Source organism: Alligator sinensis, unplaced genomic scaffold (assembly GCF_000455745.1).
Source record: "Alligator sinensis unplaced genomic scaffold, ASM45574v1 scaffold63_1, whole genome shotgun sequence".
Lineage (NCBI taxonomy): Eukaryota > Metazoa > Chordata > Crocodylia > Alligatoridae > Alligator > Alligator sinensis.
This window is the reverse complement of record NW_005842811.1, coordinates 140,314-159,747: the sequence shown is the minus strand read 5'-3', so window position 1 is coordinate 159,747 and position 19,434 is coordinate 140,314. Positions and strand designations below refer to the sequence as shown.

Genomic DNA, 19,434 nt, shown 5'->3' with positions numbered 1-19,434 from the left:
CCCTACACTGGAAAAGGAAAAATGTAAGGTCTCATCAGACCTTAATCCCTACCAATGTATTTGCACGCTGCATTTCACAACATAACATTTAATCATTCTTCAACCAGGATCTTGAATACTATGGTGATAGGACAACATTTATATAAAGGCTAGTGTTTTAACATGGCAAATCTGTGGAAATTAAGAAGTACAACGGCAAGCTGGAATTCTGTATTTAATATATTGGGAGAGCAAGTCTGCATCTCTTAACTGTTTGAAGTTTGGGGTTTTAGGACAAATGTGATACTGAAGATTGTGCATTCTCCCTGGCAGGTTATGGTTTTTAATTCACACATTATTCAATTTTCCACCCAAAATAAATATTTAAAGCAGAATTGTACTTGGCATAAACAGCACCTTCTCACTGAAGGCATCTGCTTCATGTGCATATTCAAATTTTGTCCATTTGCTTTAGTGACTAAAATAAAGTCAGTCCTTTCTTCCTGTTAATTCTGCACAGCAATGACAATTAGGTGGAGACTCTCTCACATTTCATCAATAGTTTTTTTTAATTTGTCAGGCAGATACTGGGTGAATTTACTGAAGATGGAGTTCTCCCAACATATATGAGGGTCTAATTTTACCTGCAAAACCTTTTGATACTCAAGAAATGACACAGATTAAATAGGAAAGAAACTCTTACATTTAATCCTAGAAAATCCCCGGCTCACTGTGACCTTAAACAAATCACTTTTTCTGTGTCTTTATTTCCCCATCTATAACACTCAAAGGAGTAGCCCTGAGACTTAAAAGTTTGTAGAAAGTGCTCTGAGATATGTGGAAGGTAAAATAAGATGCACTTCCTAAGGGAAACCTTGTCACCCATCCCCAAAATCCATCTGTAAGGTTGGGGAGGAAAGGGAAGAGGCTTCTAAGCTACATTTTTACCTGACTGCATTTAAATAAGGAGATGAAAACATTTCATCGATTGCTTCCATTATGTGGATCATGCTGACCAACCCCGAGGAGCTTTTCTGACCAGCGAACTCGCAGATCTCAGTGGCCCTTCTGCAGATATCAAGACAACGCCTTGCATCTCCAGATAATGCCGCCACCTAAGAAGAAAAGCAATATGGCAAAAGTGACACATTGGAAAGCATAGTATAGCCTGAATGAGCTCATGGAAGAAGGTGGAGTTGATGTTTCCTTTTTGATGATCAGCCCTATTTTGGCAAGGTCACACAGTAAATTTCCATTATGCCACGTGCTAGAGAAAGTCAACATCTCGCTATTATGAATTACCAAGTTTCTGCTGCCTATAACTAGTGGACAGCAATATCATAGCAGTCTTTCAAGACCAGAGACCAGGTAAAATACACTGCCAAAGCAGCACATGAATTTGTAGAAATCACAGTGAGTGTGTTGTTATGAGCACGCTCCTTTGCCACAGGGAATGCAGAAATGTGTGATGAGAGGGTGGGAATGATTTCCATTACTACCTATGGTTTTGATTTCCTTTGCTGCTAGCTGCCTTACTTAACTCTGCAATAGCAATGACACTTCAGTGCTGCTGCTTACCTTTCTAGAAACTAACTGGATTGCATCCTCCTCAAATGCTTTGACACTGTTCAGCCGGGATGAGATAATCTGCTGCAACTGTCTGTAGGTGTAGGGCTGGAAGGACATTCTGGTGAGGCCCTGCACAGAACAAATGAGTAACAGTAACTAAATGCTTCCAGAGTTACTAACACCATAGACATTTACTGATGATTAGAAATCACTGTCAAAAGCACTTATCTAAATGTCTAGATTCTTAAGGAAAATAATTTCACGTCGGTTAAGAGATTTTGAAAGGCTGTTTTACACCCGCTTCACACACACATGCAAGCTCTCATCACCAAATCCCAAACAGACTACCATTCACCTTCTCATAAGCCTGGCTTGAGACAGCTAACTGTCACAACATCTGTAATAAGGACAGTCTTGGCATTCATCTGCAAGACAAACTATAACTTCCTGTTCCAGCCATGCAAAAGAAAAGCATTAAAACCGCTAAAACTCTGAATGGAAGCTGACAGCATGACCTACCGCAAAGGGTTTGGGGAGCAGAAGTTCATACTTTTGAAAGTCAAGTTTCCAACACAAGACTTGAAGGCTATTGGGCTTTCTCAATAAAGGGAACTTTTAAATGTGACCTTATATCTAAGAATCACTCTTAAAAAGGTACACTTTCCTTTGTGGCCAGGTAAAAATAACTTTTCAGCTGATGGATTAGCTGTCTCTATGCAAAGGTATGCAAGTCATATCTGTTGAATTCATGGACAATAATGAAGTACTCCTGTTAGCCCTGCAAAGCTAGCAACAGCCAATGTTCTGGCAGATTCTCTTCTGGCTCATGTCAAAGTAATTTGCTAAATTTCAGCTGAAAGGCTAAATAAATTCTACCCTTGGTTACATTTATGCAACCCACTGGCTTACATTTTCAACTTGGAGACAGTATTTATAACATTCTCCAGAACCTTTATTTTTTTAGTGGTTGCATGTCAACCCTGAAGCAATCACTAGACCTGCAGATCCTAATTTGAGTATTTCAGCCTGGCATTGGGGGGAAGAATATTTGTAAGATGAAAGTCAAGAAGGAAGAACAAATCTGGAATCCTATGGTACATATCTGCAACTCACTTTTTCAAGCAGTGCTGGTTTAGGAAAGAAAACAGGATGTATTACATCCTGGATTTGATCACATCTTACATCTTGCCCAGCTGCACCCAAGACTATTAATCAGAGAAAGGCAACAACCAACTGTATAAAGCTGTGGTGGGGGGCAAGCAGACAGGGATTTATCTGACTCCCTGAGACATGACAACTGATTATCCACATCTTAACATGTAAGAAGTCACCTGGCTCATATTTCCTAAATTATTTCTTACAAAGAGGATACCTAATGACACCTGCACCTATTTTCTTTGGATCCGTGCATCCATCATCGTTTTGAAAGAATGAAAACGGCATGTTTAGTTTTACTTCTGGAGTGTCACAGAGCCATCCAACTTTTCCTGATAACACTAGACTGTACCTAATCTACCCTCATTTCATCTGCCAGCACAGCAATAAAGCTGCCAGGACATACCAGCCTGCTCGCCACTCTGTTCATCATGATCCTCTCTGGCAAATCCATGGTGTTTGCAATAGCAAGGATGATCAGCTTTGAGTGCTTTTGGGTTGGCCAGTCAAACAGATTGTACATTACATCCTGCTTCCGGGTCCACAAAAGGTCGAGCTGGAAGAGAAAGGAAGGAAGCAGAAGTTAACTGGAGAGGAATGATGATCTTGTTGTTACAGTGCTTATTTGGGACTCAAAACATCAGCTACTATGTAACAGGGGGCCTGTCTACCAAAGGCCCCACCCACCTGTTCTGGGCCAACTGCCTGCCTTCTCGCCTGCCGTGCCTTGTTAATTAATTAATTAAGTTGTTAATTAGGTGGGAGGCTGCCCATTTCTTGCCCTGATGCCAGGGGGCACTATCTGCAGCTCCGTTCCTCCCCTACACCACAGCCCAAGCCTCACAGATGGCATCCTCTGTTATCATCACCGGACCCCCACTGGGCCCCAGAATCCTTCAGTCCAGACCCCTACAGGATCCCTCCACTTAGGCGGCCTACTCCGCCTTCATTCAGGGCTGCATAGCTCCCTGATCTGTTCCCCCTTACGAGCGTGGTCTCCCCGGGACCTTTGGCTACACTAGCCCTGGCCCACCTCCAGGCCAGTCAGAACCCCAGGCCCTCAGCTCTGGGCGTCCCTCGCAGTGGGCCCCTGGCCCTTTGACCCTTCCAGTCCTGGCCCCAGCATTGACCAGTCAGGGGATTACAAGTCAGGCTTTTGAGTCTATAGCCCTCTCTCTCTCTTGGGTCCACCCTCCTGACCCTTCTATGGGGGTAACCCACCCGGTTGTGGGAGCTAGGGTTATTAAGGCGCCCCAACCTGCCTTTCACCGGGGTGATCACTGGCTTGGCATTTCCTGGGGGCTCCTGCGCCACTGACAGCCACACCAGGCCACGCACACCTGGCAGAGTGCAGTTTTAGGTCATGCCCAGGACCAGGAGCCTCCAAGCCATCCCCCTACAGCTCCTGCCCTTACCTCCAGGATGTTCCAAGCAGCCTTGCAATGTTGCCGCCTGGGCTGCCAGCAGTGAATTGTTCTGTTTATATAGGCAGCCAGGAATCTAAAATGGCCACCGTAATCAAGCACCTGCTGGCTGCTTGGCTGGGCCCTTAATGTGGCAGGCACCAGCAGTGCCCTCCCACACTCTACTATAGACTTCTGATACAATTATGGACAAGCCATATCATTGATTGTGCCAGACTCCATCATCTGCACCACCCTTCATCTGGCACATCTATTTATATTGTAGGCTCTTCAGAAACAAGACCATCTTCTTATATTGTTGTACAATGTCCACAATAGGATCCGATTTCAATTGGCATTTCTAGGTGCTACAGTAATATTAATACTCCTAACAATAGGTTTACAAGAATCAGATGTGCGGGCACTAGAGTCAGATCATGGTCCACAGGGTGGGCATCTGTCATTAGGACCGGTACTCTGGAAGCTTTGCCACCTAGAACACCACTTCTGCACTGCAGAGCTAAATTTTCTCTCTCAGCAAAGAACAGCCAGGCAAAACACAGTCTGAAATAGCTAAATCCCATATTGAAATACTGCATCACTAGAAGTAAACTGGAGGCCACAGGTAGAATGCTCTCTTGGCGACTGCCCTACTGAGACAACATTCTATACATCCATTTTAATAGAGCAGCCCAAAGTTGCTTGCATGCGTTAAATCTTCAAATCTTCTCCTTTTTAGGACCTTTGACAATACACCAGAGCTCCCCAAATCCACTCCCTGCAGTTTCTCACCTCATCCACTACCAGCACTGTCGTCTTCCTCTTGGGCCCAGAGGTGTGGAACAATTTCGCCAACAGTGATGCAGCATGTGTTGCTGTTACCTTCTGACCAGTCAGTAACTGAATGGGGTTAAACAGTGCTTCAGGTTAATCTGTAGTCATGTATTTAGGGGAGGTAACCCTTATTCTGGACATTTCTTAATTCACCACATATCTGGAAACTACACACACAAAAAACAGAGCTCAGTTTAGCTCTATTTGCCAGAACCTAAGCATACAGGAGAAGATGAGGAACTAAGGAAAACCTAGCTTAAAAAAGGTCACACAGTTGTTAATTGTGACTTGTGCCAAATAGACACACCTTGTAAAATAGCTTTATAGACTCTAAGCAGGCATACCCTGGAAGAGGGCTTCCACAGAGACCCTGAATGAAGAAAACCCTGACGCCAACCCAATCTGCTGCAAGGATTGCTGACTTCAGCAGGCTTGGGCCCATATCAAAGCATTCATATACAGTCAGCAAGGCCTTAGACTGAAGAATTTGCTATTTCAAATAAGAAAATATTCTGATCAGATCACCTTTGAAGTAGCTTGTACAGTAAGTAGTAATACATATTCTCATGAGCCTTGCAGCTCCCGAGGCACTTAGGGATCACATATGAACATTTCAAAATTATGATACAGACACTAAAGCCACGCAGCCAACTTGATTTTCAAGCTGCTGCCCTGGCAACATCCAATGCATCAGAGAACTTTCTCTAGTTTCAACTAACGGAAACTACCAAAATAAAAACACTGTGTAACACTGTCCTAAGAGAAAAGCATACTGCTTCTTAAAGGGACTGCTGGGATGTGCTAGTTGTTACAAGTCATGGCTCCTGGGGCTGGGCACAGGAAGAGGAGAAAGAAGAGTGAGAGTTTAATTTCTGTTCAGACAAGAAAGGTCATGCTCACCTTTAATATTTGCACATAAGTCTGGTGAGGGTCAGTCAATTTCATGCCATTGATCTCTATGAACTGGAAGAAAGGGAGCTCATCCTCATCTGCAGCTTGCTGGAGACAATGGATTACTTCATGAACAGTTGCAGTTTTGCCTGTTCCAGGAACTCCAGAAATGTACATGCACCTGAAATGGCAGAGGACCCACCAATGAACCCAGTGATTTGTGCAGTCAGAGAGCTGGAAACTCTCAAATTCTGAGCCCAGTTTTGAAATTAACTCAATCCGCTACCACCTCTGCCCGCTCCCAGATTGTATAAAGGAAGCTTCCCATAAGGCAACTCACCCTCCTGTCCCATCAATAAGTTTGCTTTCTACAAAGTTATAGATATCCTGGAACTCCTTTTCTCGGCAAGGCAAGGACTCTGGTACAGCAGAAACATGCAGCCTTTCATTTAGAAGGGGAGGGGAAAGAAAAAAAAAAGAAAGGAAAGATAAAGGATTGACCAGATTCAAGATCTGTTTTCACCATTCTAACTGACCTCCTATTGAAGACAACTGAATAGGAGAAATCCTCTTCATCTCTCCTTTCAAACTTGTGTAAATACTTGAGTCCTTTTTAAAGTGCAAAAGTGCCAAAAACATTTGTGTGCGTGTGTGTATGTGGTGTTTTAATTGTAAGGTTATTAAGAGGGAGCTTTTGTCATTAAGAGGAAGCTAGTATGCATAAGTCTGAAGTATAGGGATGAGAAAATAGACCTCTTAATTCTTCTCTGCATCATACAGACAAAAAATAACTATTCTATTTCTAGAGCTGTTTCTAGATCTTTGAGACCTGGGAAGTTAGCCTTGGGACAAGCACAGAGGAAAACAAGAGCCACATTTGCAAAAAACTAAACTCAGCATGCCTGCACCAGTCTAAATAGTTTCTAAACCTGAACAGGATTTTTGACTTTCACCTCTGAACCAAAGGAGCTGCTGGTATTACCAGTTCTTGGGTAGATCCCTACTATATGCCTAAAGTGGGCATTTCCTTCCATTCAGTGTAACCTATTGCTCCTAATCTCTCTGGTAAAGTAACGGGATCATTCCATACCCCCCCACTATACTTTACCTTAATCGTGCCTCTTCTAATATATTGGCTGGTTTTCGTGCTGCTTGGCACCGACTGGGAATTCTGGGAGTAGCATTACGGAGCATTTTAGGGGTTCTTAGCTCGGGCTGTAGAGAGAAGCCAAAAGCCTCATATGGTGGCAGTTCTGCAAAGTTTTAGCTGGAAACCATCAATCTGGTGGCCACATTTCCAAAGGTTTGTTTATACAAAAAATAGAAGTATTTTTGGAAGGACAGGTGAGAAGAGTGCTGTACTTTAAAAAAGGACACCTGACAAAGGTTCAGATACACAGTTTAGACTCCTTCCCTGACTCCAAAAAGGAAGACATGAAGACTGATTAAAAAAAAAAATCATGAAACTTAAACGCCTGAAGAACAGAATTCTGTTGTGTTTTGCTGCACTGCTCTGGTTCATAAAAGCCAGAAAGTGAGATCAAATTCTGTCACTGTCCAAGCCAAAAAAACCCCAAAAAACTAGTTACAGTGCTATTTCTTTAAACCAATTATTTGTATTACTGTAGTCCTAGGAACCATCATCCTGGACCAGACCCCATTGTACTAGGCACTTAACAAACCAAACTGAAAATAGTCAGCAGTGACATATGTCATAGTTAAAATATTAATTATTTATGATGGGATTCTCCAAACTGGATTTTTTCATCTACACCTTGCATGCACAGTTTGAAAAAGCACCAATTTAAGTAGATTTTAGTAACAAAGGACTATTTTTCTTTTATTCCAGGAAGCACAGCTTGCTCCACAGGATAACACAAAAGAGCCCTAAGCCACAACCCCTCTCCTCAGGCAGGACTCCTCTAATTTAAGTGGAGGCAGGAGCCTCACTCAATATTTCAACTATCCACATCATTCTAACATGGAGGATTATGCAAGACCAAGTTGCTTGTTAAACTTCTCAACCACCTCACTCCAGATGATTTAGTTACCTCCATATATATGAGCCACACAAATGAAACAAGTGATTTAGACTTAAAATACTCAAAGCTAATAATTTTCAGAACCTCTAGAAATCTTACAGTTTTTCTGGGGGTAGTAGTGCCAGAAGGGGTTTTCTTTGAAAATGTTTGGGTCCTGAGTCTTCTGCTTGACTTTGTTTTCCTCTTTGGAGTACAGAACACTTGGACCTCTGCTTTGCTGCTACTGGAGTAAGAACTGTCTGAGCTGGATAGCAAGTCTTTATCTTCATCCTCATCTTCCTCCTCTGCCTCATCCTCATCTTCCTCCGCCTCATTGGATCCATTTAAAAGGCTAAGTGAGAACAAAAACACACTGCATATGTAGAAAAAACAAAGCAACTCAGGTTTAAAGAGCATTTTCAATTATTTGAAACCAAGGTAACCTGATAGGCAGCTTTTAACATTTTTTTCTAGTGATGAAGAGCAGGCAAGTAGATTTTATACCTGGGCTTGTAAGTTTTCCATGGCCATTTTACTAAGACAGTTTGCAAGACGACAGGTTTTTGATAAGCGACTTCTAAGTATTATGCTTGAGAACTACATATTGTGCATGCCCATTATGTGAAGGTGGCCTCACTGTTTTCAAATACCTTTTCCTGGGTCTATCCTTTGCCCTCCTCCCACCATTAAAAAAATATCAGGAACATCAGGATCTTGCTCTTCTCAGGAGAGAACGCCAAAGGGCAGTTTGGACTACACCACTTACACCTGATGTGTGCACATAGACTGCTTCCAAAATCATTGTTTTAATCACAACCACAGAGATCCAATGTTACCATGCTGCCTAAGCCTTGTATCAGTGTTCTGAGAAAAGAGTCTTGAAAGGACATGCATAGAGAGCACTGTCAGCTGTATGTCAAGCAGCAAACAGAAAGGATTTAAATTAGTTACACAAGCACAAAGAGACCTATTTGAACTCCTATTTCCCTCCCCACCTCAAAGTGTCCTGAACGGGCTAGAGGACAGGCATGTGCCCATATAGAGACTTGTAGGTGAACACTGGTAGTCACCAGTTACTAAATTAGTATTTTTCCACAAAAAGTGTGCAGACAAACAAAATAAGGAGCTAGCTGACCCCGCAGCTACAGAGTTATAAACTGATTTAAGGGTTGCAGCATGTAATGAATTTTTGACATAAGCTACACTACACACAGACAAGGTCTATGAATGTCACTCAGGCTTTAGCCACTGATGAGGTCCCCTTTTCAATTCACCTTCTAAAGAAACATCCACCAAGAACAGTAGAAATATCAGGTCTCAAATCTCAAAAAAATTAGATGCAAAAAGCATTTTTTGAGGGGGAAATTCAGGCTGACTTAATATATCACAAGACTAAAATAATGGGTGCAAGCTATTTTTCTACTTTGCAGTTCATCTGAAGTAAGAATAGTTGAAGACCTCATTTGGCTTTAATTTACCAAGTATATCAAAAGAATTCTGGGGAATCTTTTTGCAAATAATATGCCTTGCATTCAAATGGAATATATCTTTATTTCCTTAATAGGACTGGGATTCTTTGGCTTTTACTTCAACAGCAAACTACGCCAGTTCAAAGCTGAAAGCCCCACTGGCAACATGAATCAGATGTAATGGCAGAGAATGCTCACCGGATTTGCTTTGCAATGAGAGCAGATGTCCTCCGTACACATCTCCTATGAGAACGAGGGGTTGCCCTTGGACTTTGACTCTCCATTTCTTCATCTTCAACTAAACTAAATAGAAAGAACAAAGTTGTCTGTATCCACTCCTTTGTGTCACAGTTGGAGAGAGAAACTGTTCTATTAACTTTAGGACCTGAACTTGATGCTGAATTGACAGCAGGGGAGACTCAAGTCCCATCTGTTTCAAGATCATGTGCATCATAAGCACCAGCAATGCAAATGCCCTGACACTGCCCCATCAGTGTTAGGATTTACCTTGTGCGGCTTTTAGAATTGCTCTTGGGAGTAGCTGTTTGTTTGGCTGGCTTTTTTGATTCCTTGCCCGCCTTCTCTATTTGCTCTTCATCTTTACTATTCACGTGCCTGATGGAATAAAGAAAAATGGACACTTGTTTATAGCGTTAAAAGTAAAAACTTCTCCATTAGACAAAAGAACAGATAGTGGTGAGTTATTCTCCCTTTAACTCATTGCAGATGCTCATGGGATATCAAATAGTCTCTTTACATATTTAGTTTAAACCCCAACCTTGTGTAAAAGGTACTCATAATTTATACTGTATAAATCAAGGCACAGGGATTATCTGACCACCACAATGTCAAGACATCACAGGATCTACACTGGCATTAGACTTGATGGGTCTAAAATCCTAATCCACTCTACCATAACCACTGCCTCTCTCTACACATCTTGGATTGACACCAGCAGGATGCTTCATTTTGGACAAAAGACTGCTACATGGCAATAGCTTTCCATCGCTACTCACTGGAGCCACATTCCAGCAGCAGCCACTGAAGAAACACTTTAAATAAATGTGTCAGCAACCAATTTTTTTTTTTTTAACAAGGTGAATGTTTCACCGTCACAAGCAACCCAAAATCGCTTTTGGAACAAGTGAACCTCAGATACATGGCCCTCATCTGAACGTTAGGATTTTACCTTGTGTGGATTTTAGAATTGCTTCTGGGGGTGGCCGTTTGTCTGCTTTGTTTCTTGGATCCCTTAACTGTCTCCTTAGCATCTTCTTCATTTTTACCATTTAAGTGCCTGGAAGAGGGGTGGGGGATTTGGGGAAGGGGTTGAAAAGACAGTCACCAGTCTGTTAGATGAAAGGACTAGTATAGATGAATTGTTCTCACTAAAAATCGATTGTAAACTCCTCTCAAACCTTTCAGGTTTCTTAATTTCACTTTCACCGAAATGCCTCTCTTTAAGCAAAAGAGAAAATGTTTTACAGTATACCAACACTGTGACTGAGAGGCTGGCCATCACAGGATGAGTAAATAGAAGCAAAAATGTCATGATTTTCTTTATTTATGATATAGAATATAAAGGCCTGAACATTTTTCCCCTGCTTGTTGAGATTTTTAAAGAGTGTTCATTGAATATATATGTGAGAAATTTAACATTTTTTTGAATCTGGGAATCTTCCCCTTTTTAAAAAATTAGCAACTAAAAGAAGCAGCTTGGTGCATAAGAAAGAGGGTACCTTTATTATGACAAATGTTACAAATCCTATTATCGCCAGGCTGTACCTCTATAGATCTACATACCTCTGCAGGTTGTGCATGTCTAGATATATATTACAGATACAGGATATATGTGCACTAAATGAAGACAAGTGGGGGCAGACAAACGGTGGGGGCAGAACAGATTTTATATATGCTGAGAAAGTAGGGGTCAATGTGTCCTTTCCTGCATCTCCACCATTTATGCCCCTGTCCCCTCTCCCTGTAAATCTTGGAGGCAATCTCAAATTTCCAAACCACCCTCCAGCATACATCCGTTTCCACATCCCATCCTCTTCAGAGCTTCCCCCATGTGTAAGCATTAACAATTAAACCTTTTTTATGTTGACAGTAGGCAAAGCATTTCAGCACACATTGAGAACAGTTTGCGCCTCAATGGAACAACATGCCAAGCACAAGAAAGCCATTCGATGATTCATTACAATAATGCTGCCACTTACCAGGTACTATCGCCTTTCAAATCAAAATTCACAGTTTTTAGGCTGGAGTCCTGGTCCCTTGTAAAGGGAGATATCCTTATTGTATCACTTAGCTTAGACCAGTGTCCCGGGGTACTTGATAGTGACTCTCTCTCACCATCGGTACAAGACATTTTTGTAGGTGATCCCAAAATCCCAGTGCACGTCACCTTTCGCTTAGTAGCCGACGGTTCCAATGCCTCGCTGCAGTCCCAGTCATCAACCAGGAGTCCTAGAATATCACATCCTGGAAGTTTACTTCTAGGAGATTTTGTGGGACCTAGGAACCAACACAACAAACTGACATTAGAATTAAATTCCCTCATTTAGCTGAGTGTTGGCTGCCACACCACTCCGGACACATGACTAGAATGCTGCTTAAATGAGGGTGACAAATCAAATAATAGGAAAGACCTTTTTCTTGAAAACCCAGACTTAGGACTTGATGTTTAGTCCTGTATCCTCTGCTCTCAAGAACAGGTTCATTTGCACATCAGTTTGAATATGAACACTTAAACATGTACATATTCTTGGTCATCACACAAAACATGGATAAATGTTCTCCCTACGCAGCACAAAGTAGGCACAGACATAGGATGGGAACAGACACGGCATAAAAGTAAAGGCAGCACAAAGACCAAGCAAACAGACATTCATTCTCTTTGTCACGCCATACATGCCCCAAATTTGTGACTGTGACACAGGTGCTATCAATTTGTGTGACTTTATTGCAGCAGATGTCTATTAAGTTTATGGCAACAAAGCGCAGTCAGCTCAGAGCTATCTGTACTCTCCAGTCACCCAAGGCAGTTGCTCCTGGGACCTGATCCTGCATGGTCCAGAAATTCCCAACCAGGATCAGGCCCCTTAGGTCCTGGGACTGCCTGCCCAGGTTTCGCTTCCTAAACAAATGTGCCCTGGGCATATCTCTGTACAGAGAACCCTGGCTTTCCCCTTCCAGAGACATGCCCTGGGGAAGATAAAGGGTGAGACTAAGCAGGGAACATGTTGTCCACTGTCCTGCAGGATCAATCCCCTGCCCAATGCTGGGCCACAGACAACATTCATTTTACCCAATAAAACAGGATCAGCTGTGGTGGGACACAACTGGCTGGACTGTCGGGCAAAAAGGGTAGTAAGCAATGGCTCTATGTCTAGTAGGCAGGTGGTATCAAGTCCTAGGGCTGGTTTGGTTCAGTATCTTCATCAACGACCTGGAAGATGGAATGGAGTGCACCCTCAGCAACAGGGGTGACTAGTACCTTCTAATATTGGGGGGGCCTGTCCTAAAATATTTTTGGGGGGCCCCCCCCCCAGCCATATTGGCCAATACTGATCCAACTGCCAATATGCAGCCTGGCAGGTTGGAGAGTAGCATCTGGCTGGTAAGTTTGTTGGGAGGACAGGGCAGGGGGAGAGAAAGAATGTGTGTGTGTGTGGGGGGGGGGGGGGGGGGGGGGGCACCCCCGAGGTAGAAACGGGAGCTTGTGCCCCTCCAGATCGGTACGTGGGGGGAGCGCAGGCTGCTGCTGTGCACTCAGGGTCAGGGCTCCACCAGCCTCTTCCCAGTAGAGGGGGCCGGGCCGGGGCTGCACTTAGGCCAGGTAGGGTGGGGTGGGAGGCAGCGGCGCTGGGAGGGGGTGGGTTATGGGGTGAGCTACAGCCACTACAAAATTTGCTATAGCCACCCTGTAGCCCCTATTCCCAGTGCTGCCACTGCCCGCCCCAAGTGCAGCCCCAGCCCAGCCGCCACCCCTGCCAGGAAAAGGCTGGCACAGCCCCAGCCCTGAGTGCGCAGTGGCAGGCTGCCCTCTCCCTGCACACAGATACAGGGGGCACATGCACCCCATGCGTCCCTTGGGGGTACATGCAGTGGCCAGGAACTGCCCCCCACTCCTCATACCCTATGCTCCTAGACGAGCCGCCCACAGCTCTGTCCCGTGTTCCCCCCAGCTGTGCAGCACCTGTCCCTGCTCCAGCCCCACTCCCTCCCTCAATGCGGGGGCACCAATCTGCCTCCCGCATATCCCTCCCCCTCACAGACTTACTGGCTGGATGTTGCTCTCCAAGCTGCCAGGCTGCACTCCTGGCCCCACGCATGCTGCGGGGCTGCACGCAGCATTTATCGGCGACATTATCAGCCATATCAGCCAAAAAAAGCCGATTGCCGACAATGTCAATTTTCCTTTTATCAGTGCCGATACAATACGGACTGATATATTGGTGCACCTGTACTCAGCAAGTTTGCAGATGACACCAAATGGGGAGCAGTAGATAAGCTGAAGAGTAGGGCAAAGATTCAGAGAGACCTTGGCAAATTGCAGCATTTGACCAAAAGAAATCTCATCAGCTTCAATAAAGGACAAATGCAAAGTCCTGCACTTAGAACAGAATAACCTCATGTACCGGTACAGGCTGGGGACTGACCAGCTAAGCAGCAGCTCTGCAGAAAGGAACTGGGGGTTACAGTGGACAATAAGCTGAATATGAGCCAACAGTGTGCCCTTGTTGCCAAGACGGCTAATGGCATATTGTGTTGCACTAGTAGAAGTGCTGCCACCAGATTGAGGGAAGTGACTCTTGCCCTCTATTTTGGCACTGGTGAGGCCACATCTGGAGTCCTGTCTTCAGTTTTGAGCCCCCCACTACTGAAATAATGTGGACAAATTAGAGAGAGTTCAGCAGAGGACACTGAAAATGGTTTGGAGGCTGGGACACATGACTTATGAGAAAATGCTGAGGGAACTGGGCTTCTTTAGTCTGGAGAAGAGAAGACTGAGGGGGGATTTAACAGCAGTCTTCAACTACCTGAAGAGAATGGAGCTGGACTGTTCTCAGTGGTGGCAGATGACAGAACTAGAAGCAATGATCTCAAGTTTCAGTAAGGGAAATTGAGGTTAGATATTAGAAAAAGCTGTCTCACTGGGAGAGCAGTAAAGCATTGGAACAGGTTATCCACAAAGGTCGTGGACTCTCCAACCTTGGAGGTGTTTAAGACCCAGCTAGACAACGCTTTGGTTGAGGGGTGGGGATCTAGTTGGAGATGATCCTGCTTTGAGCAGGGGGTTGGACTGGATGACTTCCTAAGGTCCCTTCCAACCCTACTTTTCTATGCTTCTACATTCTGCCACAGCTGATCTGCTTCAATTGGTGACATCTGTTTATACCCCTACTTAGCCATGCGCTAAAAATGAGAAACCATCCCCATCAGGCTCTCACTGGATCCAATTGCATTGGTTTGCAGCAATTAATCTACTATACATTACCCTCACACCTGGATTTTGCATTCCAACATAGCAAACAATGTAAAATTACATTAGGTTTCTCTTGGCTACCTCCCCTTGTTCAAATAACTTTCACAACATGAACAGAGGCAAAATAGTGCAGTCTGGACTAAGATAATGAATGCAATCACAGCAACACACAAGGCAAACAGATATATTTGTACTTTAGCAAGGCATCACTATAAAGCTTAACTGAGGTAGTCTAATGTCAGCACTGTTAGCTGTTTTTTATGAAAACTAAAGGGGAATCATCATCTACAGCACAGACTGAACACAGTCACAAACATGCATGGCATTTGGGTGGCATTTCGGAGCGTAAGACAGAGTAGATTTGCACCTTATAGACTAACTAAATCTGAGCTGTATTGCATTTAGGAGCATGCCATTATTACTCCCTCCTGCAATGAGATACCTGAGAGTGGTTGTCCTGACTGAGTTCACCCTGGAAAAGTTGCTGGGTCATTTGCAGAGACTGCAGATATGGCCTCTGGATCTAAAAAAATAAGCTTCTGCTGCCCAAGTACAGCTTAAGGAGGATAACAGACAAACAGCTGTCCGTGGTTTAGGTAGCATCATAGAAAAGTCAGACTGGAAGAGACTTCAGGAGGTCATCCAGTTCAGCCTCCCTGTTCAAGGCAGGATCATCCCTGTGTAAACCATCTTACCCATGTGTTTGTCTGTCACTTGAAGGGAACAAATAACTACACTGCATTAACCTGAATTACATCTCCTAAAGATTGGACTTAATTTTTTTGAGGTAACTCATTTATTTCAGGTACGACCAAAGACATAGATCCTTCCTACCCTCATTGATAACTTCTGCCAGTGCAGAACTCTCAGCAGTATCTTGCCAACCAATTTGCTAGGTCACACAGCAATAAAGATCTTCAGTTTTCAACAGCTCAAAAGACCAGATACTAAGAGAAGGCACACCAACAGCCGGCTGCATAGAAAGGAGTAGCCTTCCTCAGGGTGTTAATTTATTTCTTGTATCCATGCCTTATCAAGGGCTCAGTGGCTACCACAGCTGTTCAGGAGATGGAGAGGGATCCTTGCACTACATGATGCTGCCATCCAAGAACAGAATCCAGTTACTGAGGGACTCATACTCCCTGTAAACCCCTTTGCCTCAGTACCAGGTGAAAAGCAGTCAGATGGCAGCCAGGCTTGCAGGAATCACTCACTGGGCTAGGAATAAGTGAGGCTATAGATAAACTTTAGTCTCTAAGATTCTCATTTCAGCCACTCTTCTGCTTGATTTAATACTGCCTGCAAAAATCCTGGTAGAACCAAAAGTAATGAATGGATACAAATCTTGCCATGTACATACCGTTTAGCTGTAACTTCTTCCTTGCTCCTGGGGTATGGTTGCCATTGGCCAGCCTTTGGGAATGTCTCTCCTTGGACAAAGACGACTTAGAAGCAGAGTGTCTTGATTCTATTTCCATTGCAAGGTTCTTGTTTTTTGTGGCACTCTGAGTGCCTCTCTCTGTCTCCGTATATGCAGAACACATGATATCCAAAGGAAGCACCTCGGACTCAGTTACTAGAATGGGGGAACCATACCCTTTCCTTGTCAGAGGTGAGGAAAGCTGAGAAAATAGGTCATGAGACAGAGGCTTAAAACTTTTCCCATCCCAAGATTCCTTTACATAGAAAACTTGTTTTCTCTTTGACGTAACAGGCACCACCTCCTTTGGAGTCAGTGGTATCACCTATAAGAGGGGAAAATATCAAGAGATTATTATCTATTGTTTATAGATTTCAATACTAAATTCCAGTAGACCTCCTGATCTGAGTACAGACTGGAGCTGACATTTCTAGATTTGTATTTTGCAAGAGTATCCAATACTAGTTTCTTGACATTTTCACCAAGAGTTGCTCATACAGCAGTAGGGTGGCATACTGAGCAATACAAAACACTTCACAACCATAATTAAAGTAGAGGCTGCAGACCATATAAGAAAGGGCATATGAGAAAGGAAAGAAGTTAAAATGACTGGAACTTGCTAAAAAAATATGGATGCAGTAACATCCTTTATACAGAATAAATCTTCCAGGAGACAACAGATACCCCCTAACCCTAGATATCAACTATTGTCCAGATGGAAGTATGCTAAAAAAACCATTCACAATGGCCAACTATAGACCTGCATTAAAGATTCAAGAGGGTGCTGCGATAGGAAAAATGAAATAGCTTTTGTGGTTGCTTTAGGCTCTTCTACCTCTTCCTTTCCTGCATGGAGGGCCTTGCATACATACCATAACACTTCTAATGATGGTCTCCACATTTACTTGTGTGTCATAGCTTGAACCTCGATCCAAAAATATCTCCAAGGGAGAAACCTTTCTTTGCAGCAGTTTCCGTTTACTAGGTGGTATCTCTGTAAAGTGACAGAACCACTGAACAGCTGCATACTTGTCTTGACGGTCTGTGGCAGAGAAAAACCAAGAAAACAACAGTTAGTATCAAAAACTTGAGATTTGGTTATGGTATAATTATCTGAAGTCCTGAAGGAACTGACAACTCCGACTGAAAATCAGAGCCACACTGTCCTAGGCACTGTATGTACACACAGTACAAAATTGCCTTCTGTGTCTAAGCAGCTGTGACAAATTGGGGGTAGGCAACCTTTTCCGGCTGTAAGCCAGAAGCAGACAGGCACTTGTCCCTTGGTGTCGTGAGGAGAGCACCTGTAGTAGAAGCTCCCCCATCTGTAGGCTGCATCCAATGGTTCTGCAGGATAGGCCATAGGATGCAACTCCCAATCTAAATAGGCAAGACAGACAAACAAGCTGAAAACAAGTGCTATACTCCAGCCCCTGATTCCTCATTTTGAGATTAAACAGATCACATCCAAGATCCTGCAGCAAGTCTATGGCAAAGCTACAAAATGAACAGAAATCCCTGAAGAAACGGTCCACTGCCTTAATTCCAAGATCATTCTTCCTCCCAGCTACAGAACAGTTCTGTTTGAGAGCATAACAAAATGATTACACGTTTTCAATTACCGTGTACCCATCTTAGTGTGCTTTCATGATCAGGTCACATGATAGATAAACAGGCCATTTGCTACAGATGTTACAGAAAAAAGGGCAGGATGCATTGACTGGCCTTATGCAGACAATTCTGCATCAACTGCTATGCAATTTTATTGAATACATAATAACAGCACGTCAATTTAAAGGTATCCCAATCAAAGGACACCAGTACAAGTTATGTTAATTCTGTAGTGATACAAGTGCATCCAACTTTAATTCAGCTTTATTCATTCAAGCAATTTCCTGGGCTAGATTGCCTGCACTGCAGCCTTTGGGATTATGTCCCTGCAACCTGTGCACGTAACTATCAGTTTAAGTGTTCAGGGAAAATGAAACATTTTAAGACATGGGATAAAATGTTGAGGGAGGATCTATTTTATGGACACAGTCAATTTGAAATCTGGAAAAGTTAGGGTTAGAAGTAGTTTCAGGTACCCTCACCTCCCTTGGAGCTCTCTTGTGGTTTTACCTTCCCATTGGTTGTGAAGGGCGAGAGCAAGGCCTGAGCCCTATTTACACCAACTATTACACACATTACTATTTGTAACACAAACAATCAAAACTGCATACAAAGTTTAGGCTACACCATTTATGATGAATATACTGACAATGATTAGTGAACTACTAATCTTTTGTAGTTTATGTGTTGCTACAAATTCATGCTAACTCTTGGTAAGCTTACTAGAAATCACAGATGTAAGAGAGCAAATTAATTTTTAAGCTAGGCTACTATGAGTATGCAGGGCATGGGAAGTTAAGAATGAGCATGTTGGCTGCCAGCACAGGTGGGAAAGGAAATAAGAGACCTTATATCTGAGGAAATGCATTTTCACAGAAGGATTAACCTTGTCCAACATCTCCCTATAATCCCTGGAAAAATCAGTTTGACCCTGGGTTCCCTAGTTGAGGAAAAAAAAGAAAATTAAACTGACCCAAAAGGGGAAACAATCAATTGCTTCAACTGGGGAAACTGCTTACTTCTGGCAAAGTTCCTGGACAATGTAAAGCAAGAGAAGGGGAGGTAGAACAGGATTGAAGGGGGAGTGCTGGAGATGAAAGAGAAACAGATGACAGGACTAAGGACCCTTGTGTCATGACCCAAAAGGCATGATTGTGTGTGTGCTTTGGCACCAGAATTATCCCCACCAAGTTGCAGAGCATTGCACGGGAGAGTTTCCTGTAGCAAGAGGAAACCCCAGTGCACGGACGCGTTTCCCGCCTTTTCTGCAGCTTCTTTTGCAGAGTGCATTGCTCGAGTTGCAAGAGGAATGCACGGTGCAAAAGAGTTCCCGCCACCGGTATGCAAATTCGTTCCCCGTGATTGGCTAGTGCTAAATTATTCACACGTGGCGGCTAACGATTGGCCTGTTAGCTGTATAAGAGGCTTGAGCGGTTTCCGCCCAAGCCGAAGAGGACTCCACATCCATCTCGTGGGGACTCTGGGTACACGGCAGGGTAACAGAAACCCTGTGTGAGATCCAGAGGAGCTTGGCGGCCTGATCCACCGCCCACCTCTTCCCGTCTTCGAGCACGACTTTTATAAGACGTAT

The 19,434-nt window shown here is 43.6% G+C and overlaps 1 protein-coding gene across 1 annotated transcript in view; it reads right to left on the bottom strand.

Moving 5' to 3' along the window:
- The window catches only part of ORC1 (origin recognition complex subunit 1), a 25,861-nt gene that overhangs the window by 881 nt on the left and 5,546 nt on the right, over window positions 1-19,434 (bottom strand). The window contains exons 3-16 of the mRNA XM_014525438.1: window positions 17,105-17,274; window positions 16,173-16,557; window positions 11,541-11,838; window positions 10,511-10,618; window positions 9,829-9,936; window positions 9,520-9,624; window positions 7,973-8,204; window positions 6,940-7,046; window positions 6,172-6,273; window positions 5,841-6,012; window positions 4,899-5,006; window positions 3,110-3,259; window positions 1,558-1,677; window positions 928-1,094 (exon numbers count right to left, since the gene is read on the bottom strand). Coding sequence (XP_014380924.1) covers window positions 928-1,094; window positions 1,558-1,677; window positions 3,110-3,259; window positions 4,899-5,006; window positions 5,841-6,012; window positions 6,172-6,273; window positions 6,940-7,046; window positions 7,973-8,204; window positions 9,520-9,624; window positions 9,829-9,936; window positions 10,511-10,618; window positions 11,541-11,838; window positions 16,173-16,557; window positions 17,105-17,274 — 2,332 coding nt within the window. The remainder of the gene's footprint in view (window positions 1-927; window positions 1,095-1,557; window positions 1,678-3,109; window positions 3,260-4,898; window positions 5,007-5,840; window positions 6,013-6,171; window positions 6,274-6,939; window positions 7,047-7,972; window positions 8,205-9,519; window positions 9,625-9,828; window positions 9,937-10,510; window positions 10,619-11,540; window positions 11,839-16,172; window positions 16,558-17,104; window positions 17,275-19,434) is intronic.